The sequence below is a fragment of the Eptesicus fuscus genome, chromosome 12 (assembly GCF_027574615.1).
Source record: "Eptesicus fuscus isolate TK198812 chromosome 12, DD_ASM_mEF_20220401, whole genome shotgun sequence".
In the NCBI taxonomy this organism is placed as follows: domain Eukaryota; kingdom Metazoa; phylum Chordata; class Mammalia; order Chiroptera; family Vespertilionidae; genus Eptesicus; species Eptesicus fuscus.
Genome location: NC_072484.1, coordinates 84184516 through 84204886, shown reverse-complemented (window position 1 = coordinate 84204886; position 20371 = coordinate 84184516). Strand labels below are relative to the sequence as shown.

General features: G+C 44.8%; 1 protein-coding gene across 2 annotated transcripts; it reads right to left on the bottom strand.

Moving 5' to 3' along the window:
* Window positions 1-4362: 4362 nt before the first annotated feature.
* On the bottom strand, window positions 4363-18593 carry ELAC1 (elaC ribonuclease Z 1). 2 transcript variants are annotated; one of them, XM_054724299.1, is made up of 5 exons: window positions 18525-18593; window positions 13582-13801; window positions 12483-12647; window positions 6939-7406; window positions 4363-5048 (listed from the first exon to the last, which is right to left on the bottom strand). In XM_054724299.1, exons 3-5 carry the CDS (start codon window positions 12637-12639, stop codon window positions 4582-4584), a joined length of 1092 nt encoding a protein of 363 aa, XP_054580274.1. In that variant the 5' UTR covers window positions 12640-12647; window positions 13582-13801; window positions 18525-18593; the 3' UTR covers window positions 4363-4581. The 2 variants fall into 2 exon arrangements, with proteins under 2 accessions (XP_054580274.1, XP_054580273.1); XM_054724298.1 differs by lacking the exon at window positions 13582-13801 and having other exon boundaries at window positions 18525-18592.
* Window positions 18594-20371: the final 1778 nt, after the last annotated feature.

Sequence of the window (20371 nt, the reverse complement as noted above, 5' to 3'; positions counted from 1 at the left end):
TTCTTGTGTCACTTCTGGAAAATTGTGTTTTTCTTTTAAGAAAGTTGTCTTAGTAATTTTACCTAAAATTAAAGTTACTTATAGTATCCTCTTTTAACTTACTAATATTTATAAGATCTGTAGCAATCTCTCCTTTTTCATTCCTAACATACGTATATTGTAAATAATCTATTACTGGATTGACTGATGAATGGATAAAAACATGTGGTATATTCATACAATGGAATATTTGGCCATAAAAAGGAATGAAGTACCGATATAAGCTATAACTTGGATACATCTTGAAAACATTATGCTAAATGAAAGAAGCCAGTCACAAAGGACCACATATTGTATGATTCAATTGATATGAAATATCTAGAATAGGCAAATCTATAGAGACAGAAAGTAAATTAGTGGTTAGAAAGTAGATTAGTGGTAGAAAATACCTTAGGGCTGGGAGCTTGGGAGGAAAGTGGGAGTGACTGCCAAAGGGTATGGGGTTTCTTTGGGGGATAATGAAAATGTCCTAAAATTGATAGTGGTGATGATTGCCCAGCTCTGTGAAAAGATGAAAACCCATTGAATTGTATGGTATGTGAATTATAGCTCAATAAAGATGTTTTTAAAAATCTATCTTTAGACAGAGGAGATATACTCCTTGATATGGATTTGATTAGATCCTCCTTCAATTTTGTTCAAAGCAACAAATTGGAAACTACCCAACTTGCAAAAGAGTTTATCTAATCATTCATGTTTCAACCCCAATACCAGTATTTCAGTTATCCCTTTCTTTGGTAACCCAGCTGTTTGTCATCTGGACCGGAGCATTGTGCAGTGGAACCAGCAGGCTAGTTCCCAGGAAGATCGACGTTAGGAAATATTTCATGGGAAAGAATGCCTATGTACCTTCAGAAAAGTCTTTGCATACCCCCAGGGGTACAAATGCCCTAGTTTGAAGACCACTGCAGTAGATCATACTGCCTTTCTGAAAAGGCCTATGGGGTGGAAACCTATCGTGTTCCAGGATGCACTAGACTAGCTGTATGAAGACGTGTTCCGTGGCAAGGTTCCGGGTGAGCCAGTGAGGATCAGCATCCGGGCTGCTTAACCAGACGTGGGGATTTCGACAAGGTCGACCCCCAGTGCAGGATGTTTGACAGAGATATGGTCTCATGTGGACAAGCCTATGACCTCTGGAAGGCACGACAATGTAGAGAACCCCTGAGACAAAATAACCTTGGTCTCATCTTGGTGACCCGAAAGGACTAAATGTGGTTCAGCTCTACCTGAGGCTGCTGCACAGTTTCTGGAAGTGGCAGGGGGATTTATTTAGCTGGAAACTTGATCCCTTGCCTTTCCCCTTTTACTTTTTTGTGGGCGAATTTAATCTTTGTACCTGCCAAGTCTGCTGCGTATATAATTAGCACGCTGACATCTGAGCAAGTGTTTCTCTGCTAGCTTTATTTAGGAGTCAAAATATTTTTCCTCTTTGGATAAACTTGGGCACCCTCCTCAACTTCCTTGTTATCCTGGATATAACAGCTTTTTAATCCGGAGAATACGTCCATCATTCTGTGTCCACATGTCACCTGGAGTTACCCTGTCCCAACACAGGAAAGCCTGGCATTTAGTTGGTACTCAGTGAACGGGGCACCACCAAACCAGGTATTTAAAGATTTTTGAACAAGTACAGTAATGAAATGGACTAGGCACAGACCTTCACTTTAAGTTTGCACATTCATGATATCAAGACCTCATTTCTTTCGATAAACATTTCTGGGTGCTTGCTATGGGTGGGTGTTCCTGAGAATGTAGAGGTGACTAAGATCAGTCTTTACCCTCAAGAGCTCCATGCAAGAGGTACTAGTATTAGCCATTCCCTGCTGTTCAGGTTTGATCACACAGTAAGTGTCTAATAAACGCTTGGTTGAAAAGAGTTCAGGAACCAAGTTTCACTTTAAGCCTGGTCAAACTCTGGTACTTTGCCTGGCCGGCAGCCTAGAGTGGGGCAGAATCAGGCTGTTGTGAAGACGGCTTCAGAATGACTGAGATCCTGAGTTACTAGACCATCTTATCACTACGCTAAGGACTCCAGAACCATCCAGGAGTCAAAAATTTTTACTAGAGAAGCCCCAGAACTCAAAGGAATTTAATAGTATACACCATCACAATACTTCTAAATACCCTATATAATAAAAGAGTAATATGCAAATCAACCAAACGGCAGAACTACTGGTGGTGATGGTTGGCGGGGGTGGGGGGTGGGGGGAGGTCGGGGCTGACAAGCAGGCGGCTCTAGGCCAGCCAAGGCGCATGCCAGCAGGCAGAGGGAGGGGACAGCAATGGGGGGGCAGCGGCAACCGGCAGCAGAAGGGCGATGGGGGCGGGTTGGGGGGCCGCTCACTGTCTAGTGCCATCCCCTGATCGGCCCACCCAGTCGCCTCCCGCAGAGGGAGGCCAGACTGCGGCTTAGGCTCCCAGACTGCGAGAGGGCACAGGCCAGGCTGAGGGACTGCCCCTCCCCGCCCCCAGTGCATGAATTTTCGTGCACTGGGCCTCTAGTGTACTATAAAACTCTCTGAGTTCTTGAGATGAAAATAGATAGTATGCGATGAAATAGGACTGAGAAGGGGGTTCAATAGAGTTGACAGCCCTGTACTGCAAGACGTCTCAACACGGTGAAGCAAGGTGCTGTGCTCCTTTTACGCACTGTCTCATTTAATCTTCGCAATGATCCTGTGGGGCAGGATCCTATTTTAGAGATGAGCAAGCGGAAGCTCAGAGAGAGTAAGTAATCTGCTCCAGACCACACAGGTTCCACCGTAAGGTACAAAATGGGACCCTGAAATCAGGTCTCTTTGACACTCAAGCAGTACTGTTTTTAATATAGCGAAGGGCTGCCTTAACTGGTTTGGCTCAGTGGATAGAGCGTCAGCCTGCAGACTCAAGGGTCCCAGGTTTGATTCCGGTCAAGGGCATGTACCTTGGTTGCAGGCACATCCCCAATACGGGGTGTGCAGGAGGCAGCTGATCGATGTTACTCTTTCATTGATGTTTCTAACTCTCTATCCCTCTCCCTTCCTCTCTGTAAAAATCAATAAAATATATTAAAAATATATATACATAGCAAAGGGCATTAGGACACTCCCACAGGAACACATAGCATAAAGGGTTTCCCAAACTGATTTGATTAGGGAACCCTTTTGAATGAACCAGTACTTGAGACTAACTTTCCATATAACACATTTTGAGAAATATTGGGGTCTAATGAGTCAGATACCCCAAGGCAGAAAGGAGGTAGAAGGCAGGTGAGAAGGAAAAGCTATTCTAGAAAGGACATTTATTAAAAATGTGCTCCAAGAATTATTAATAGGAATATGTAAATTAAACGCAGTTGAATAGGTGTCATTTCTTTACCTCCACATTCGTAAGTTCCAGCTCATGGCTCATTTCTGTTGAATAATATTTGATATTACATTCCAACTCACTTAGCTAGTTCTTTAGGATTTGTTGTAGATTATGATTTACCTGGTAGTTCAATTCATTACGTCATGAATTTTGATGAAGTATAGTATATTCACATGGGGAGCCTAAGTTTTAATTTGCTATGTATCTCAACAGGCCTGCGATTTGTATTTTGGGGTGAGGTAATTCTTCATTGTACAGAGCTGACCCGAACTTTACAGAATCCAGCATCCCCAGCTCCTACTGCTAAATATCAGTGGTGCTCTCCCCCCACCTCCAGGTCATTTCTTTGTTGTTGTTGTTAATCCTCACCTGAGGGTATTTTTTCCATTGAGAGAGTGGAAGAAAGGGAGGGAGAGAGAGAGAGGAACACTGATTGAGAGAGACACATCGACAGGTTGCCTCCTGCACGCACCCCAACTGGGGCCGGGAATGGAACCCGAGACCCTTCGGTTTGCAGGCCAACACTCTTAACCACTGAAAAACACCGGCCAGTCATTTTGACAAGAAATATCCCCACAATTTCAAAACTCCATCTAGGGGAGTGGTATCACCTGAGCTGAGGGCCACACGTTTAGAGCAAACATGAAAGTTCAATAACACATTAATTAAAGGATAAACATCCAGCCTGACCCTGCAGTCAGTACTCTAGCCAAGAATTCAAGATGCAACATGCCGGCTTCAATCCTGCATGTCCAATGTCTCATTATACTTCCATCCTGTTAATAACATGAACAGATTCAACACAAACTGCCACAATGCCATTTTTAGCCAAGAGGGCCAAGCCCTGTGCACTTTGCCAATAACAGCAATAAAGCTGGGCAGAAGCTAAGCCCAGGACTGCATGGGGTACATCTGAGGCAGCAGCCCAAAACCTGAAGTACACCGAAGAGGCTATCATTTTGTCAAACTGCGCTTTAAAAAGGATGCTAGCTTTTGTTTTATTTTTAAAGTGATTTATTAGAAAAACACTTGCTCCCTCTCACTGCTGAATCAGTTCAGCAATGACACTCCATCATTTTTAGGATTATTGGGACCCAAATAATTTTAGACCAAAACAACAACAACAAACTTTGACACCAAACCAAGTAACATATTCACGGACATGTCGGTATGTATTCAGGAACGCTGGCTTCACTTCTTGATTGGAATGCCAATCACCATAAAATCTTCTGCTAGAGTCACTTCTTGGAAATCCAACACTGATTCAGCCTGCTTTTTTAGTTCTACAATCCCATCTGTTTCTCCTTCTCTGGCCAAGGCGACTGGTTTGTACCTCTGACTGAAGTGAGTCAGAACAAGCCTCTTTGCGTGGCACAGCTTGGCAAACGCTGCTGCCATCTGTGGCGTGCTGTGGCCGTGCTCCTTTGCTTTGTCCATCTGGGCGTCATCCAGGGTCGCTTCATGGATCAACAGGTCTGCTTCAAAGCACAGCTTCACGCCTCCGTCGCCCACAACCCCGGAGCAGTCACCCAAAATGCAGATTTTTCTTCCAACAATAGGCTTTTTTAAGACATCTTGGGGAGAAATTGTAACTCCATTTTCCAGAACAACAGAAATTCCGTTTTTCAGCTTCCCATAGGCAGGACCTGGCGGAACACCTAGTGATGGAGGCAGATAACATCACATCAGGGGAATGGAATTTATGACTTGTTACGAGAGTCTGTTTTACCAGCAAAGCAAATAGCAAATGGAAAAGGCATCTATTTTTTTCCATAATTTGTATAAGTATTTTACTATTTGTGGAAAACTGGAATATTTACACTTTGTTAAAAGTTCCGTGTTGGCAATGCCATAGCACTTAAAACATTTCCCAAGCACATGTGTCCGGTAAGTTTTAAGCTAAGTCCCACTGCAACATTATTAGTCAAGATAACAGCCCTGATGCTCTGCTGTGCATGGGAGTACCAGTTTCGAAGAGTGCTTTATTTAATAAGATCATCTTTGGGCAAAATTTAAGAGCCCATTTAAATAATGACACGATATTTATATACTGAATAGCTTAATAAAATAATCTTCTTCATATGTAGTGACAGTTCCACCTTTACCAAACAGGGCTGAAGTCTCATATTAATCTAGACTAGTATCTGATTAGCACTCTGGATAATACCTACAAACCAACAGAAAGTGCTTACTAATTCCAACGTAGATTATGTTTAAAGTTTCCCAATATAAGAATACTAGAGGCCCTGTGCATAAAATTCATGCACTGGGGCAGAGGGGGGACCCTCAGCCCAGCCTGCGCCCTCTCGCAGTTTGGGAGCCCTTGCTGGATGTCCGATTGCTGGCTTAGGCTCGCTCCCCTGGCTGAGCGGTGCTCCCCCTGTGGGAGTGCACTAATCACCAGGGGGCAGCTCCTGCATTGAGCATCTGCCCCCCTGGTGGTCAGTGCATGTCATAGTGACTGGTTGTTCTGCTGTTCTGTCGATTTGCATATTAGCCTTTTATTATATAGGATTCCCACAGGTTTTTAGATAATAAAAATACCTTTGGCCTAAGTTATCTTTCCTCATTATTTCGCATTTTGTTTTAGTTGGGAATGAAAGAAGAGGTTGAGAAAATAAAGAACAAACATACAAAAGACACCATCATGCTTTTCAGAGGCTCTGCACTGGCCATGCCAAGGAAGGCAGAGATGCTGGAGGCACAACGTGCCTGGACACCGCTTCCGGAGACGCTGCAGACCCCCAGGCAGGAAGGCCTCGCAGGCAGGAGGTCGGGAGCCTCGGATGGGCCCCAGGCCTAGCTGTGTGCGCCTGTATTCTACCGTGATGAATCCAGGTTCATAACATGGTGAGGCAAAGGATACTGAACACCACATTAACCTAATCAGGCAGAAAAGGAAAACCCTGAGAGTAAGTGGCTGCAGATGAAGATTAAGGTATGGCAAAGTTCTCAAGGCAAAGGTGTCATTGAAAGCATCTTTTAAGAGAGACGTGAAAAAACAGAAGCCTAGACCTAAGACAACAACCACTGCCCTGCCAAGCAAGACAGTGTAAGCTGAAGAGAAGCCACACTAAGAACGCGCATCGGGGAGCAGCAGAGGGAAGGATTAACATATATACTCGGGTTTCGCTCTGCATAGCACCTTTTGGTGCCAGGAATCTCCCTTATGCCAAAACCGGTTTGGCTCAGTGGATAGAGCGTTGGCCTGCGGACTCAAGGGTCCCGGGTTCGGTTCTGGTCAAGGGCGTGTGCCTTGGTTGCGGGCATGTCCCCAGTGGGGTGTGTGCAAGAGGTGGCTGATCGATGTTTCTCTCTCATCGATGTTTCTAACTCTCTATCCCTCTCTCTTCCTCTCTGTAGAAAATCAATAAAATATATTAAAAAAAAAAAAAAGAATCTCCCTTAATAAGCAAACTTTGGGCAAAGGAAATAAGTGGAGAAAATGTCAGTTTTAGGCCTGGGAGACAGGAAAGGAAGGTTGCGATAACACTTCCCAGAGCTTCAGTTAACACCAGCCTGACTGATGAGAAGAGAAGAACACTCACCGAGGTCTTTCAGTTTCTGTGCATTGAGTTTCCCGGGGCGCTTCTTCTCCACCACGGCAAACCCAAAGGAGGGGATTCGGTGAAAGAGGCGAAATGCTTTTACAACAAACTGTTCGTCATCGACCAGAAGGTATGAGTTTTCTTCCGAGTCTAACAGGATAGTCCTTCCTTGTCCCTCTGTGGGAGAGCTGTCTGCTCTACCCACGTGTGCAAATTCTTTCAGTTCTTCTGCAGGACACTGATCTGCTGTAGGCACCAGCTCATGGACCACGTACGGGAAGACCAGCTCCGTGTGAGAGAGTTCCATGGTTCGCCAGATGAAGTCCCGAAGGCCTGCGGGGCCATAGATTTCAATGGGCTGCTTGGTGACCGTGGAGCCACTCTGCAGGCTGATGGTGCAGAGGAGGCCAGGAAGGCCAAAGAAATGGTCTCCATGAAGATGTGTGATGAAGATCTTGGTAATTCTCCCTTTCGATTGAGGGAAGGAAATAAAATGGGGAAATTTTCAGAAGTAAAGATCCATACAAAGGTACTTGAAAGACACATAACAACTTACACAGAAAGCAGTAAAATGAATTTAGAGTTTTACTTATCACTATAAATTTACTTTTAAATATTTTTTCTACATGATTCCAGAAGCAAGAAAGACAGGCTTTCTTTTATTAAATGGTTTTAGTAAGACTTTCATAAAACAGCTTCAAATTACATAGTGCTACAGTTTACAGAGTGTTTTCTTATATATCCTTTTACCAAAAAAAAAAAAAAAAAAAGTTGCAATAAGGAAGTGTACCAAAATAATTCACTTAAGTAACTAGATAGCCTTCAGGTGCCAAAAGCATCTGACAGTTACACTGCCCCCTACTGCTCCCTCAGAGAATAGCAAATATGTATTTCCAGCAAAACAAGTTCTCTGGCTTCGATCAACTGGACCAGTGCCTGAACCCAAAACTGCCTTTTAAGGACTCTCTACCCTGGACAGAGGTTAACTAACCTGGTCAGAGCCTGCTTGTCTGAGTGAGGTTGATGGGGGAGGAGGAAAAGGAAGATGATGAGGGAGGCAGAGGCAAGGAAGAGAGAGGGAGGCAGAGGCAAGGGGGTAAAGAATGAGAGGGGAGGTGGGCAACAGACACTAGAACGCAGCTCAGAGGGCAGAGCGGTGTTATTTATGCCAAGGTACATGGGCCCATCTCTTCCCTTCACTCTGAACTAACACAACAGCTTTTTCAGTGCATACTGGCTTAGGTTATAACTCAATTTACCTAAAGGTAAACTGAATTTACTGCTGGTATGTGGCAGGATGCCACATTAGCATTTTTTTGAGATGCACAAAGTATTTTAAAAGTAACAATCACAATAACACATGTTTAGTGTAACGGAGGCTCTGGTCTGAGCTCATGGCCCACCTCTTTCAAACATGTGCTACCATAAAGGACAGACGTTTACTGACGCCATACAAGAACAGGAATAGTTTACTATCATGTGATTTGTCCTGGGATACCAAGGCAGAAGTGCTCCAAGCGAGACTTCCAGTCACGCACCGAGCCCAGGCCCGTGGCTAAGACCAACAGGTTGGGTACAGGCAGATTTTGAACCTCCAGACCCCTCCATTTGCTCCTTCTTTTTCCTCTTTCAGTCCTGTTTGTGCTGTCTTTTAGAACCCTGGCATTTCCCCTTCCCGCTGTCCAGGATGCCAGGGCACTCACAGCGGACCCGAGGCCTCTGCAGACAAGAGAACTACCATGGTGCTGAGTCCCGACCCACGCTGACCTCAGGAGTGCCGCCTCAGACGCTCCGGGCCTCTCCCTATCTACTACCAAACAGAGCAAACTGAGCACCAAAACAACTTGCGAACCCAAAGTAAGCGAGTCAAAAGAAGTAAGTAAAAAACTGCTTCCCAGTTACCAGTTTCAGGGAAGACAAACATTTCATTTTTCAAGAAACTTGATTTTAAAGGGATAAGGAATGGCAACCACCATTATCAAAGGTAGGAGGAAGCTATCAAATGAAGAAAGAAAAATGCATGAGTTCTCTCTTACCCAAGAACAAGAAAGTACAAGGGAATATGTCATCCATATAGGAGTGGAATACTAAGCATCCTCTCAGTGATGAAGCAGTTATACCTATTGCCCTTGGAAATGTCTGCAATACAGTCCTCGTATATGTTGTTCAGTTGAAAAAAAGCAGATTACAGGAAGTATAGTGATTCCGTTTATGCAAAATTATACACACACACACTATACCTACACTGTTGCCTTATCTACAGGTACAGAAATTTTACTTATGAGATGCAGTCTTAGGCTTTTCTTGTTTGTTTGTTTTTTTTGTATTTTTTAAGGAATAGTTTATTGATTTTTAGAGAGAGGAAGGGAGAGGGACAGAGAGAAGCAACATCAATTGGCTGCCTCCTATATACCCGCTGCTGGGGATCGAGCTGGTAACCTGGGCATGTGCCCTTGACTGGGAATCGAACCCACAACTTCCTGCTGCACTGGATGACATACAACCAACTGAGTCATACTGGCCAGGGCTGGGCTCTTCTTATTTACACTTCTCTGCTTTGTTTGAATTTTTACAATGAGCACGTATACTTTTAAAAATTATTTTTAAGGGGAAAAAAAGGAAGGCTAAGCTCAGTCTTTAATATTATGACAGAAATGGACATAGCAAATCTATACTTGTTAATCAGATGCTTGCAAATTAGGACCATGGAAGCTTGAAAGACGTATATTTAGATAAATACAAAGTACTTCCTTATGAAACTCATAAAATATTATTACCCCAGGAGGTAGTACAAGCTTAAAGGGTTTCAATGAATCAAATACCGATAGGCCCATATTGTGTTACCGAGAGAAACCAATAACCTCCTGGTGTTCTATAAGTCCCTCCCCTTGAGTGTGGATGGGACCTGTGATTGGCTTCTAACCAGTAAAATATGACCCAGAGATACAATGTGATTTCATTATGTTTTAAGACTCCATATTGCTTGTAGATTTCCTCTTGAGTTTCTTTCTCCTTTGCTGGTACTACTCTAAGCTACATGAAGCACAAACCCACATGACCAGGAGGCCTCTAGGAGCTGTGGGAAGCCTTGGTCCTACAACTGTAAGGATTCTGCCAACAGCCTGAGTGAGTTCTGAAGCAGATTCTTCCCCACTTGAGCCTCTGATGAGACCTCAGCCAATTATAAGACTGCAGCTTAGTGAGACCCTGAAGCAGAAAACCCAGATAACCCAGGCCCTAACTCTCTAACCCACAGAAACTATAAGATAGTAAATGCAAATAGGTCACTAAACGTGTAATCTGTTTTGCAGCATTAGATAAATGATGCAGCATTAAGTAAAAAGGGAAGACTTATCCCCATACCCAAACCTCTAATACTCACACTTAACAGTTTCTTCTTTCTATTTTAATCACCTTGCCCATCAACCCCTGCTCTCTGAACAGTTACATATGATCTGTGCCTACCCTGAGAGTGTTCACAGAAGAACACCTGGTTGACCCAAGGGACATAAAGCACAGTACCTGCCGTCACCTCAGTGCTTCAGTACAAGGCAATGTATAATTGGGGTTGAACATGTCCCAAGCGATATTCATTAGTTCATTCCTCCAACTGTTCTTTTCATGACACCCAGGTCCAGGACAAAGCCATCTGTAACTTGTAATAATTCCTCACTTCTTCACACTCTAGATATTTAATCAGTCACTTCCTGTTGGCTCTACAAGTACCCCTTAGATTAAGTGTCTCTTCATCCCTATTCCTACTTCCTGCTTCAACATTCTCATCTTCTCTCAGATGAATGCAATTGCCTTGAAACTGATCTCTCTGATGCTATTCACTTTCTGCCACAGGAAAACTCTGTCCTAAAACACAAATCAGACCATGTCACCCCTGCCTAAAAACCTGAAATTGCTCCTTTTTGCCAAGAGAATGGCAAGGTCCAAATACCTTAGCATACCACAGAAGACTTCACAGTCTGCCCGCACTTACTTTCAGCATTCTTATCTCTCTTCTATCTTAGCCAAGGACTCAGTGCTCCGGATGGCTTAATATTCCCCAAACATGTCTGGAAACTTCCTTACTAGTTGCTCACTTTGTTGTTTGTTCCTTGAATGTCTAGCCCTACTTGTCTCCCCAGAGAAACTTCTCTTAGGTCCTAGCTCAACTGTTACCATCTCTGGAATGATCTCTAAACACACAGATAGTTAGTGTACCCCTCCTCTGTACGCCAAAAGGACTTAGAAAACACCTCCATTATTCTCCTTATCACATTACATTATGACTGCTTGCATGTCAGTTTCCACTATGGATGATCGTTGGATGCTAGAACTCTCTTGCTTTTAGGCATCCAATGCCATGCACTCTGTTGAGTCACAGGGAAAGTAACCTCAATAATCACCATTTGTCAAACCTAATAAGAGAGAGGCACTGCACGAAGTACTGAACATGTTATTCATGCTTTTATTGAACAAATATTTACTAGGCGTCTACAAAGTACACAAGTGACCACTAAGCTTAGTACAGGGTGATAGTGCACATAAAACAATGATTTAAATAACATCATTTTAGATACTGATGATGTTAAGAAGTTAATAAAAATAGGACAAGCCTGTAGAATGCCTGGGGCGAGAGGAACTAATTAACTATAGAGATTCAGGAAAAGCCTCTGAGGAAATAGCATTTGAGCTAACAGTTAACTGATGAGAAGATAACCACGCAGAAAAGGAATTATTAATACTAGAGGCCCGATACACGAAATTGGTGTAAGAGTAGGCCTCCCTTCCCCCGGCTGCCGGCACTGACTTCCCTCTGGCACCCGGGATCCGGGCTTCCCTCCAGCCGCCAGCAGGCACCTGGGACCAGGGCTTCCCTCACAGCCCCAGTTTCATCCGGAAGGTCGTCCGGAAAGTCATCTGGTCTAATGAGCATATTACACTTTTATTATTATAGATAATTCTCATAACATGCCTTCTTCAGTACAAGTTTTTATCCCCATAAAAGATCCCAAGCTGAGTCACAGCTGGGACCGGAACGCAGGTCTGACGCTGACTAAGGCTTTTCATCGGTGTGCCCGTTTCCCTGCTGCCGGGCCTTTGCTCACTCCACTGCCTCTGGCTGAAATGCCCTTCTCCTCTCCAGCCCAGGGAATCCCTCCTCTTCCTTCAACAGCTCACAAGTCACCCTCCAAGATGCCTACCCCGATAACGGAGTGGGAAGAGTGTCTCCCTCCTCTGTGCATCACTGCCCTTTGCATTCTCTCATGAGACCTACATCTCCTGACGGAAAGAAGTGAGTACACACACTGTTCTTTGGCTTGGGCAGCGTCCATCTCCTAAGCCTCACGTATCTCATTGCCTCCTCTACTCTGAGCCTCTATAATCTTTGCTCTCAGAACTCACAGGAAGAATGACAGTAAATAGATAAATGAAGGAAGTTCCCTGGGAGTACCAGATGCCTGAGGGCTTCCCAGGCAGAGGCCCAAGGAAAGCCGGGAAGATGAGGCAGAACCAAGATGCTCTTAACGAGACAGCTGAATGCACACTGACCTGCTTTAAGCTGGCTTTTCATGAGCTGCGTCTGGGTTCCCTCCCCACAGTCAAAGAGCCAGCACTCGCCCTCACACCGAAGAACCAGAGCAGAGGCACCCCGGGTTGGGGATGGGTATGCTGCGCCTGTCCCCAGAAACGTCACATCCATAGACATCTTCTACCCTGCAAGGGAAAGATCACCTCGGGGTTATTTCACAGCACTGCTCAAAATCACCAAGAACGGGTTCCGGGAGACTGTTATTTAGGGCAGAGGAACTATTCTATGCATGATGCAGAAGAGACAGACGTCATCGTTATACGTTGGTCAAAACCCACAGAATGCACACTCGGAGTGAATGAACCCTAATGTAAACTTTAGTTAATAATGATGTATCGATGTTGGCTCGTCAACGGTAACAAACCTACCACACTACTGTAAGATGTTAACAACAGGGGAGAGGGGTAGAGAATATATAGGAACTCTGTACTTTTTTTTAAGTCCTTCTAATAAACACCAAACAGCAATCACCACTGTATTTGAGGTTCTGACAGGGGATTTAGTTACATTTACTAAGTGGTATGCCTGGTGCCCATCGTGATGAGCCCTTTCTCTGAATGATCATAAATACAGCAACGCTCTACAGCATTTTCAACCAGTGCGCCGTGGCACACTGGTGTGCCGCAAGCATTTTTAAAACATGCAATACCTATTCAGTCAGGGGTATTGACCTCTTTCCCCTTAGATTGTCAAATAAAAAAAATGACCACAGCCAACACAACAATAGCCATCCAGTGTGAATGAATCAAAATTATATCTATTTTTTAAAAATATATCTTACTGATTTTTACAGAGAGGAAGGGTGAGGGATAGAGAGTTAGAAACATCAACGAGAGAGAAACATCAATCAGCTGCCTCCTGCAATCCCCCTACTGGGGATGTCCCCGCAACCAAGGTACATGCCCTTGACCAGAATCGAACCTGGGACCTTTCAGTCCGCAGGCCGACGCTCTATCCACTGAGCCAAACCAGTTATGGCTATACCTATTTTTTTTTATTAAAACAGCAAAAAACGTATTTTTTGGTGTGCCGCAGAATTTTAGTAATTAGTTTGTATACCATGAGATGAAAAAGGTTGCTAATCGCTGCTCCGCAGCAGTATAGTAACGCGAGTGAAGGTTTCACCCCTCTAAGTAACAGGGTCCATCACTGGTCAGGATCTGGGGTGCTGCTATAGGTGATCAGCAATAACCTGCTGAGTGTGTCGATTTCTGCCAACTCCTGGCATCTTTTTTTCTTTTCACTGTTTCTGGGCACATCTGCCATCGCTGCTATACTTCTGTGATGGGAGATGTGCATCAAATGAGAATAAATGAGAATAAACTCATCAAATGAGAATAAATAAGAATAAACTCAAACTTGTACATAAATAATCATAGGTCATCCATACTGAGGGCTGGGAGCAAAAACAACAACAACATCATTTTAAGAAAAAATACTAAGATAAGAACATCTGATAAAGAGCTGGATAAATATACAAAATGGTCAATAACTTCTCTCAGTCTTAGCAATAACCAGATAAAAATAGAAATGGGAAAGATCTCATTCACAAGAGAGAAAAAACTTATAAAGTCACTATTAATAACAGGAAAAAAACAGGCTCTAAAAGTCCCAGATGCATATTAGGTCCCTTAATAAGACTTAGTATCACAGAAATGTTCATTTTTTCATAATTAGTATAGATATATTTAATGCAAATTCTGTCAGACTTCCAGTGACAGTAATCTTGGGACAAAAAACAATCAAAAGATGGAAGAAAATGATGTCTGAGAACGGGCAAGAAAATTACATAAAACAGTAAGTAGCGAATTACCTTTCTAGATATTATACTTACTATCCTAGGTAAGTGGGTATACTATAATGAAGAGAATAATATTGGCACAAAAAAACAGAGGTGAAAGAGAAGGAATAGTCTAAAATAAACCTAGGAATTTATGGGAATCAATATGTAACAAAAGTATAAAAAGGGCAACATTTATTAAACAGCACTGATATAAATGGCTATTTTTGCAGAAAAAAAGTAAAGCAAGATATTCACTTTGCATTGCATATAAAAATATATTCCACGAGGTTTAGAAATTTAAATGTAAGAGGTCCAATAAAATAAGTTTTAAAATATTAGGAGAACATGTATATAATTTGGGGATTGGGGAAGCACTTTTTAGCAAGACAGGAAATTCAGAAATTAAAAAAAAAATAGACGTTTTCACTACATATAAACTTTCATATATCAAGACTCAAAGGACAAAATAATAAAAATAAAAAAGGCACTTGGAGAAAACTACGTACACTGTATGATAAAGAGTTAATGCCCCTTGAAACAAATTCAAAATACCAAACATCTGATAGACAAAATACACAAATAAAAACTCAAACCAAAAAACGGATACAACAGATAAATGGATATATACAGGAAATTCACAGAAGAAATCTAAACAACCAATAAGCATGAAAAGTGTTCCATCTCCAGGTAGAGGAAATACAACTTAAAGAAACGAACACCATTTCCCCCACATCCACTGGCAAATATTAATGCTAGCCTGTGCTAACCAGAACAAGATGGGCATTCATATGTTACTAGTGGTGGGTGTGAACTGCTACTATGTTTTGGGAGAGTAATGTGGCAATATATATTACCAATAATAATGATGCTGTTAATAACAACACATTAACCCAGCACTCCCATTTTTGAGAATCTACCCTACAGAAATAAAGGGTTTATGTATAATGATGTTTATTGTGGTACTTTTAAGGTGGCTAAAATTTGGAAGCAACCTGAAAAAAAATCAATAGGGAAACAACTGAATATTTTATTATACAGTCATGCCATGAACTATTTGTTCTGCAGCTAAGTCAGGTCTGTAACTCTTGTCCTAGAGGGATGAGTGAGAAAACTTACAGATGGCTATGGTATGATCTCATTTTCGTAACAATGTCCAAAACCCCCACATTTATATGAGACAGAGAAAGTCTGGTGTGGAGGATACACACCATATTGTTAATACCAGGGGTGACTAAAATGGAGAGGGGAAGAGATTATTTTTTCTTTTAAATCTTTTTGACTTGATTTTTAGTTGCAATAAACAGCATTTAATTTATTTTATATATAACTAGAGGCCCAGTGCACAAAATTCAAGCACGGGTAGGGTTCCTAGCAGCTGTTGGCTGGGGCCTCCCTTCCCCAGCAGCCGACTGGGGCCTTCCTTTATTCTGTGGCTCCCCCTGGTGGTCAGTGCACGTCATAGCAAGCGATCAAAGTCCTGGTTGGTCAAACTCCCGAGGGGACACTTTGCATATTAGGCTTTTATATATATTTCTTTAAAAGTGATTATTTTTAAAAAATGTGTCATATGGCTGAACATGCTTTTCAAACTACAATTCACCTAATCTTCCTTTCCATTGGGGATACAGTCTGCTCCCCCGACTTGCCCCCACCCCCTTCACACACACACCTTACACACACAGATGGTACATCTCTCTACCCCACACACAAGCCTTTAGGTTACTGCTAGTGTCCCTTCCATATGCTACTCCACACTTTCACTTCCAAGATCAAACCTTCACTGATAATTAAGTAGTTTAATCTGCAGAGGTTTCCTATTGGATTGCAGTTTGCAAGACAGATAAGAATAAACAAAAAGAAAGTTAAAAAAAAACATTAAAAGCTAATAAATGCAGGAGGAATAATAGAATATAATCACTTTGCAATCCCTAAAAATGATGGATCTAGGCCAGTGGTATATAACCCTGGAGCTTATTAGAATCAGCTTTTAAAACATCAATGATTGGGCTTCATCCCAGAACAATTAAACAGGAAATTCTGCAAGTGAGATACGTGTTTTAGTATTAAAAAAAAAATGCTTCCCCTGAGATTCTAATGTGCAGTCAGATTTGAGAACCACTTAATGAGAGGATAATGAAGAACAGAACTATAATGGATGGATCAGCTGACTTGAACTCACACACTAGTCAATTTTTTAAAAACCTTTTATGAAAAAATGTCAAACACACACACAAAAGTAGAGATTAGTGTACTGTACTGCCACACACCCATCGCCAAGCTTCAATAATTATCAACTAATTCATGGTCAATCTTATTTCATCGGTATCCCCTACCCATCATCCAAGAATATCTGGTAAGTGTACTGGACACTTCCACCAGGAAATACACACTGTCTGGCTGTCTCTCTTTTTCTGATGTTAACAGGCACTAATGATCACTGCCAGAATCCATTACTTCATTAGGGGTTGCCAACAGGTGGTATTCTCTCATTCCTGCGGCAGTTACTAGCTGGCATCCTTCTGTAATTCCCTGGTCAATTATTTAGTCACCCTGTGGTACAGTTTATTTTTTTAAATCCTCACTGAAGATATGCTTATTGATTTAGAGAGGATCGAATCCACAACCTTTTGGGGTATGGGACGCTCCAACCAACTGAGCCACCCAGCCAGGACATCCTGTTGTGCAATTTGTACAGAAGTGCCCATTAATCTTAACACCGACAGACAAGATCTTATCTAACTCCTGATGTGATGCCACAGGAAGGACACAGAAACCCTACCAGGTTTTCTTGCCAAAAAGTAGAACCCGAATCCTCTTAAGTCTGGAATCGAAACACCAGTTAACTAAAGGACCCCACAGGGAGGGAAAAAGCCAAATCCAGAATGTAGGAAACTTCACAGGACAAATGATTTGATTTCTTCAACAAGTAAATTCCAGGGGGAGGGGGTAATAAGGATGGAGGGGATAAAGAAACTAAAAGACGTCAGAGATGTTTGGATCTTGATTTGGAGAAACGGATAATGGGTGGGGAAAAGGAGAATTGGGAAAATGTGAATACTGACTGGATAGATGATAAAATGAAATGCTTATTAGGTTAGTAACGGCTTTATGTTTTTTAAAAAAGGAGTTGAATCCAGCCAGCGTGGCTCAGTGGTTGAGCCTCCACAGTTCGATTCAGGTCAGGGCACATGGCTCCATCCCCAGTAGGGGGCATGCAGGAGGCAGCCGATCAATGATTCTCTCTCATCATTGATGTTTCTCTCTCTCTCCCTCTCCCTTCCTGACATCAATAAAAACATACTAAAAAAAATTAAAAAAGGAGTTGTGTTTTATAAACATAAGCAAGTATTTAACGGATGCAATGGCGCATTTCGATTTGCTTTAAATAACCCACTGGGGTGAGGGTAATAAATAAAACCAGGCTGATCATGAGCTGGGAATTCAGTACACTACCTTATTTTCGTATGTTTGAAAGTTTCCATAATAAAAAGTCACAAACCGGCTAATAACAATCCAACTCATCCAAACCCCTCTACGAGGTCGGGAAGCATCCGATTTTTATTTACTCAATGGTGCATGTTCTGTGTCATGGACCATTCCTCCCAGACACCAGGAATGAAAAGGAACCAAACCAGATTTGGTCCCCATCTTCTTGGGACAAAACCCCCAGCCGCCTGCTTTCCCCGGACGGGACCCTCCCGGGACCGAGTGCACATCCGCCGGGGACGCACCCAGGACAGCGCCTCGCCCCGGCCCGGCGGCTCTCGGCCCGGCCGCCCGGCGCTTCCGGGGCCTGAGCAGGCGGGCGGCTTCCCGGGCGGTTCCACGGGCTGCGGGGTGGGGGCCGGTCTCCGGGCCCGCGGCGCCCCCCGGCGACCCCGCGGCGCAGGCGGGGCAGACGCGCCAGCCCCTGATTTAGGGGAGACGGAGCCGGGCCGGGGAGGCAGGGGCGTGGCCTGGGCGGAGCCGGGCCGCAGGCCAGGTCTCTCCGTGCGCGGGCCAGGTCCCCTTCCGAGTCGGGGTCGGGGTCAGGGTCCCCCCAGGACGGGTGGGCGGCTCCCGCCCCCGGCGCTGGACGAGGCGCGCTCGCTCCCGGGCCTGGGGCGGGGCGCGGGGCCCGGGCCGCGAGGCGGGGGGAAACGCGCGCGCCCGGCCGCGCGGGAGGCCGCGGCGGCGCAGACCCTGCCCGACCCCCTCCGGCGCGCCCGGCCGCACTCACCCACGCCCGGCCCGGGGAGCCGCGGGAGGCGCAGGCCCGCAGCGAGGCCGGCGGTCCGCGGGCGGCGACGGCGCGGGCGGAAGTGCGCCGCCGGCTGGTCCGCGCGGCCGCTCTAGGACGCCCGGAGGTCCGCGCTCGGTGGCGCCCACCCGGCCCTTCCGCGGGGGCGGCTCGGACACCTCCCCGGGCCCCCGGCGGGTCCCGCACCGGTGCGCTGGGCCGGGTGGTGGCGGGAACCCGTGAGGACCAGGGCGCCACGAGTGGAAACGTTTCCTGTTCTGGTTTTTTGGTTGGTTTTCTGGGTCATCTTTTCAAACGAGAGCGTGGTCCCCGATGCTTTGCTCATGCACTGCTTTGTGTAATTTCTCTTCTTCCGCTGGGACGAATCTTTCAGCCTCCGAGCCTGGAGGCGCCTGAAGAGGAAAGAGCACGGTGCTCCGAGTCCGGGTGCACGTCGGCGTTGCTGTGGACCGTGAGCCTCGGCCCGTTCTCCACCTGTCCACCCCAAGACCCCGGGAGTGCCCGCTGCAGCCTGCGCCGCCCTCGCCGGCAGCACCGCGGGCGTGTTCTCTTGGGTACCGCACAGCCTGCGGAAGCCCAGGGGGGTGCAGACCACTAGGGGGTCCAACCCCATTCTGGTTAAACCCCAGCATTTGGAAAAAGTATTCCAAGCCCCCATGCAGTGCCAGGTGCGCTGGTTTTTGCTCACAGACGCGAGGTGGTCCAAGCATGCAGTAGCCAAATATAAGCAGTAGAGGAGCTATGTGTGCGGGGTGTTTTGGAACTATCAGGGAGCGGAATCAAGAACACTGACCCCCTGCCCTGGCCGGTTTGGCTCAGTGGATAGAGCATCGGCCTGCGGACTGAAGGGTCCGGGGTTTGATTCCGGTCAGGGGCACAGGCCTGGGTGGCGGGCTCGATCCCCAGTGGGGGCCTGCGGGAGGCAGCCCATCAATGATTCTCTCTCATCAATGATGTTTCTCTCTCTCTCCCCCTCTTCCTCCCTCTCTGGGAAAAAAAACAAAAGAAGAAGAACACTGGCCCCTCTCTCTCACATCACCTCACCCCATCCCACTGCTTTGCTCAATAAACGATTAAGTAATCCACTTTTTGGCCTCTTCAAAGTCTTTGCTTCTTCGAGTATTAATTGAGCTCCGAATTTGTGGATAGTATTCTTTTGATACTCTGAGTATTTTAAAAATACTTCATAGCCCCTGGTTTTAGGAGCATACACTGAGATTGGGGAAAACTGTTATCAGGAAACAACTAAAAATTCAGGGGACAAATGACAAGCCAAAGAAGTGATAAGAATATGGAAAAAGGAGGACCACTTGCCATGAGATTAGTTAAGAAAGATAGCACTTGCCGAAACCGGTTTGGCTCAGTGGATAGAGCGTCAGCCTGCGGACTGGAAGGTCTCAGGTTCGATTCCGGTCAAGGGCATGTACCTTGGTTGCAGGCACATCCCCAGTAGGGGTTGTGCAAGAGACAGCTGATCGATGTTTCTCTCTCATCGATGTTTCTAACTCTCTATCCCTCTCTCTTCCTCTCTGTGAAAAATCAGCACTTGAGCTGGGTCTTGTAGAATGGTTGAGACTTAATGTAGTAATGGAAAAATAAGGTGGATTGGTCACATTGGCATAGTAGTATTAAACATGGGATGTAGCAAAAAACTTGAACTGTAGTTATCCTGACCTTTGCTTAGCTAAGAAATGCTCAAAAGGTCTAGATCACTCTCCAGCTAGCTCTTTGGTCGCAGCTCAGTTGGGGTCCCCCACAGCAGTGCCTTCCATAAACCTGTCCATTCCGGAGGTTCATGGCTTGTTCCTGCCCACCCATCAAAGCTT

Coding starts and splice junctions, on each gene's coding strand:
- ELAC1 (XM_054724299.1), bottom strand. CDS start 12,639: ATGTCTATGGATGTGACGTTTCTGGGGACAGGCGCAGCATACCCATCC. Junction 7,407..12,482: donor GAAAAGCCAGCTTAAAGCAG/GTCAGTGTGCAT, acceptor CTCAATCGAAAG/GGAGAATTACCAAGATCTTC. Junction 5,049..6,938: donor ACAGAAACTGAAAGACCTCG/GTGAGTGTTCTT, acceptor CTCCATCACTAG/GTGTTCCGCCAGGTCCTGCC.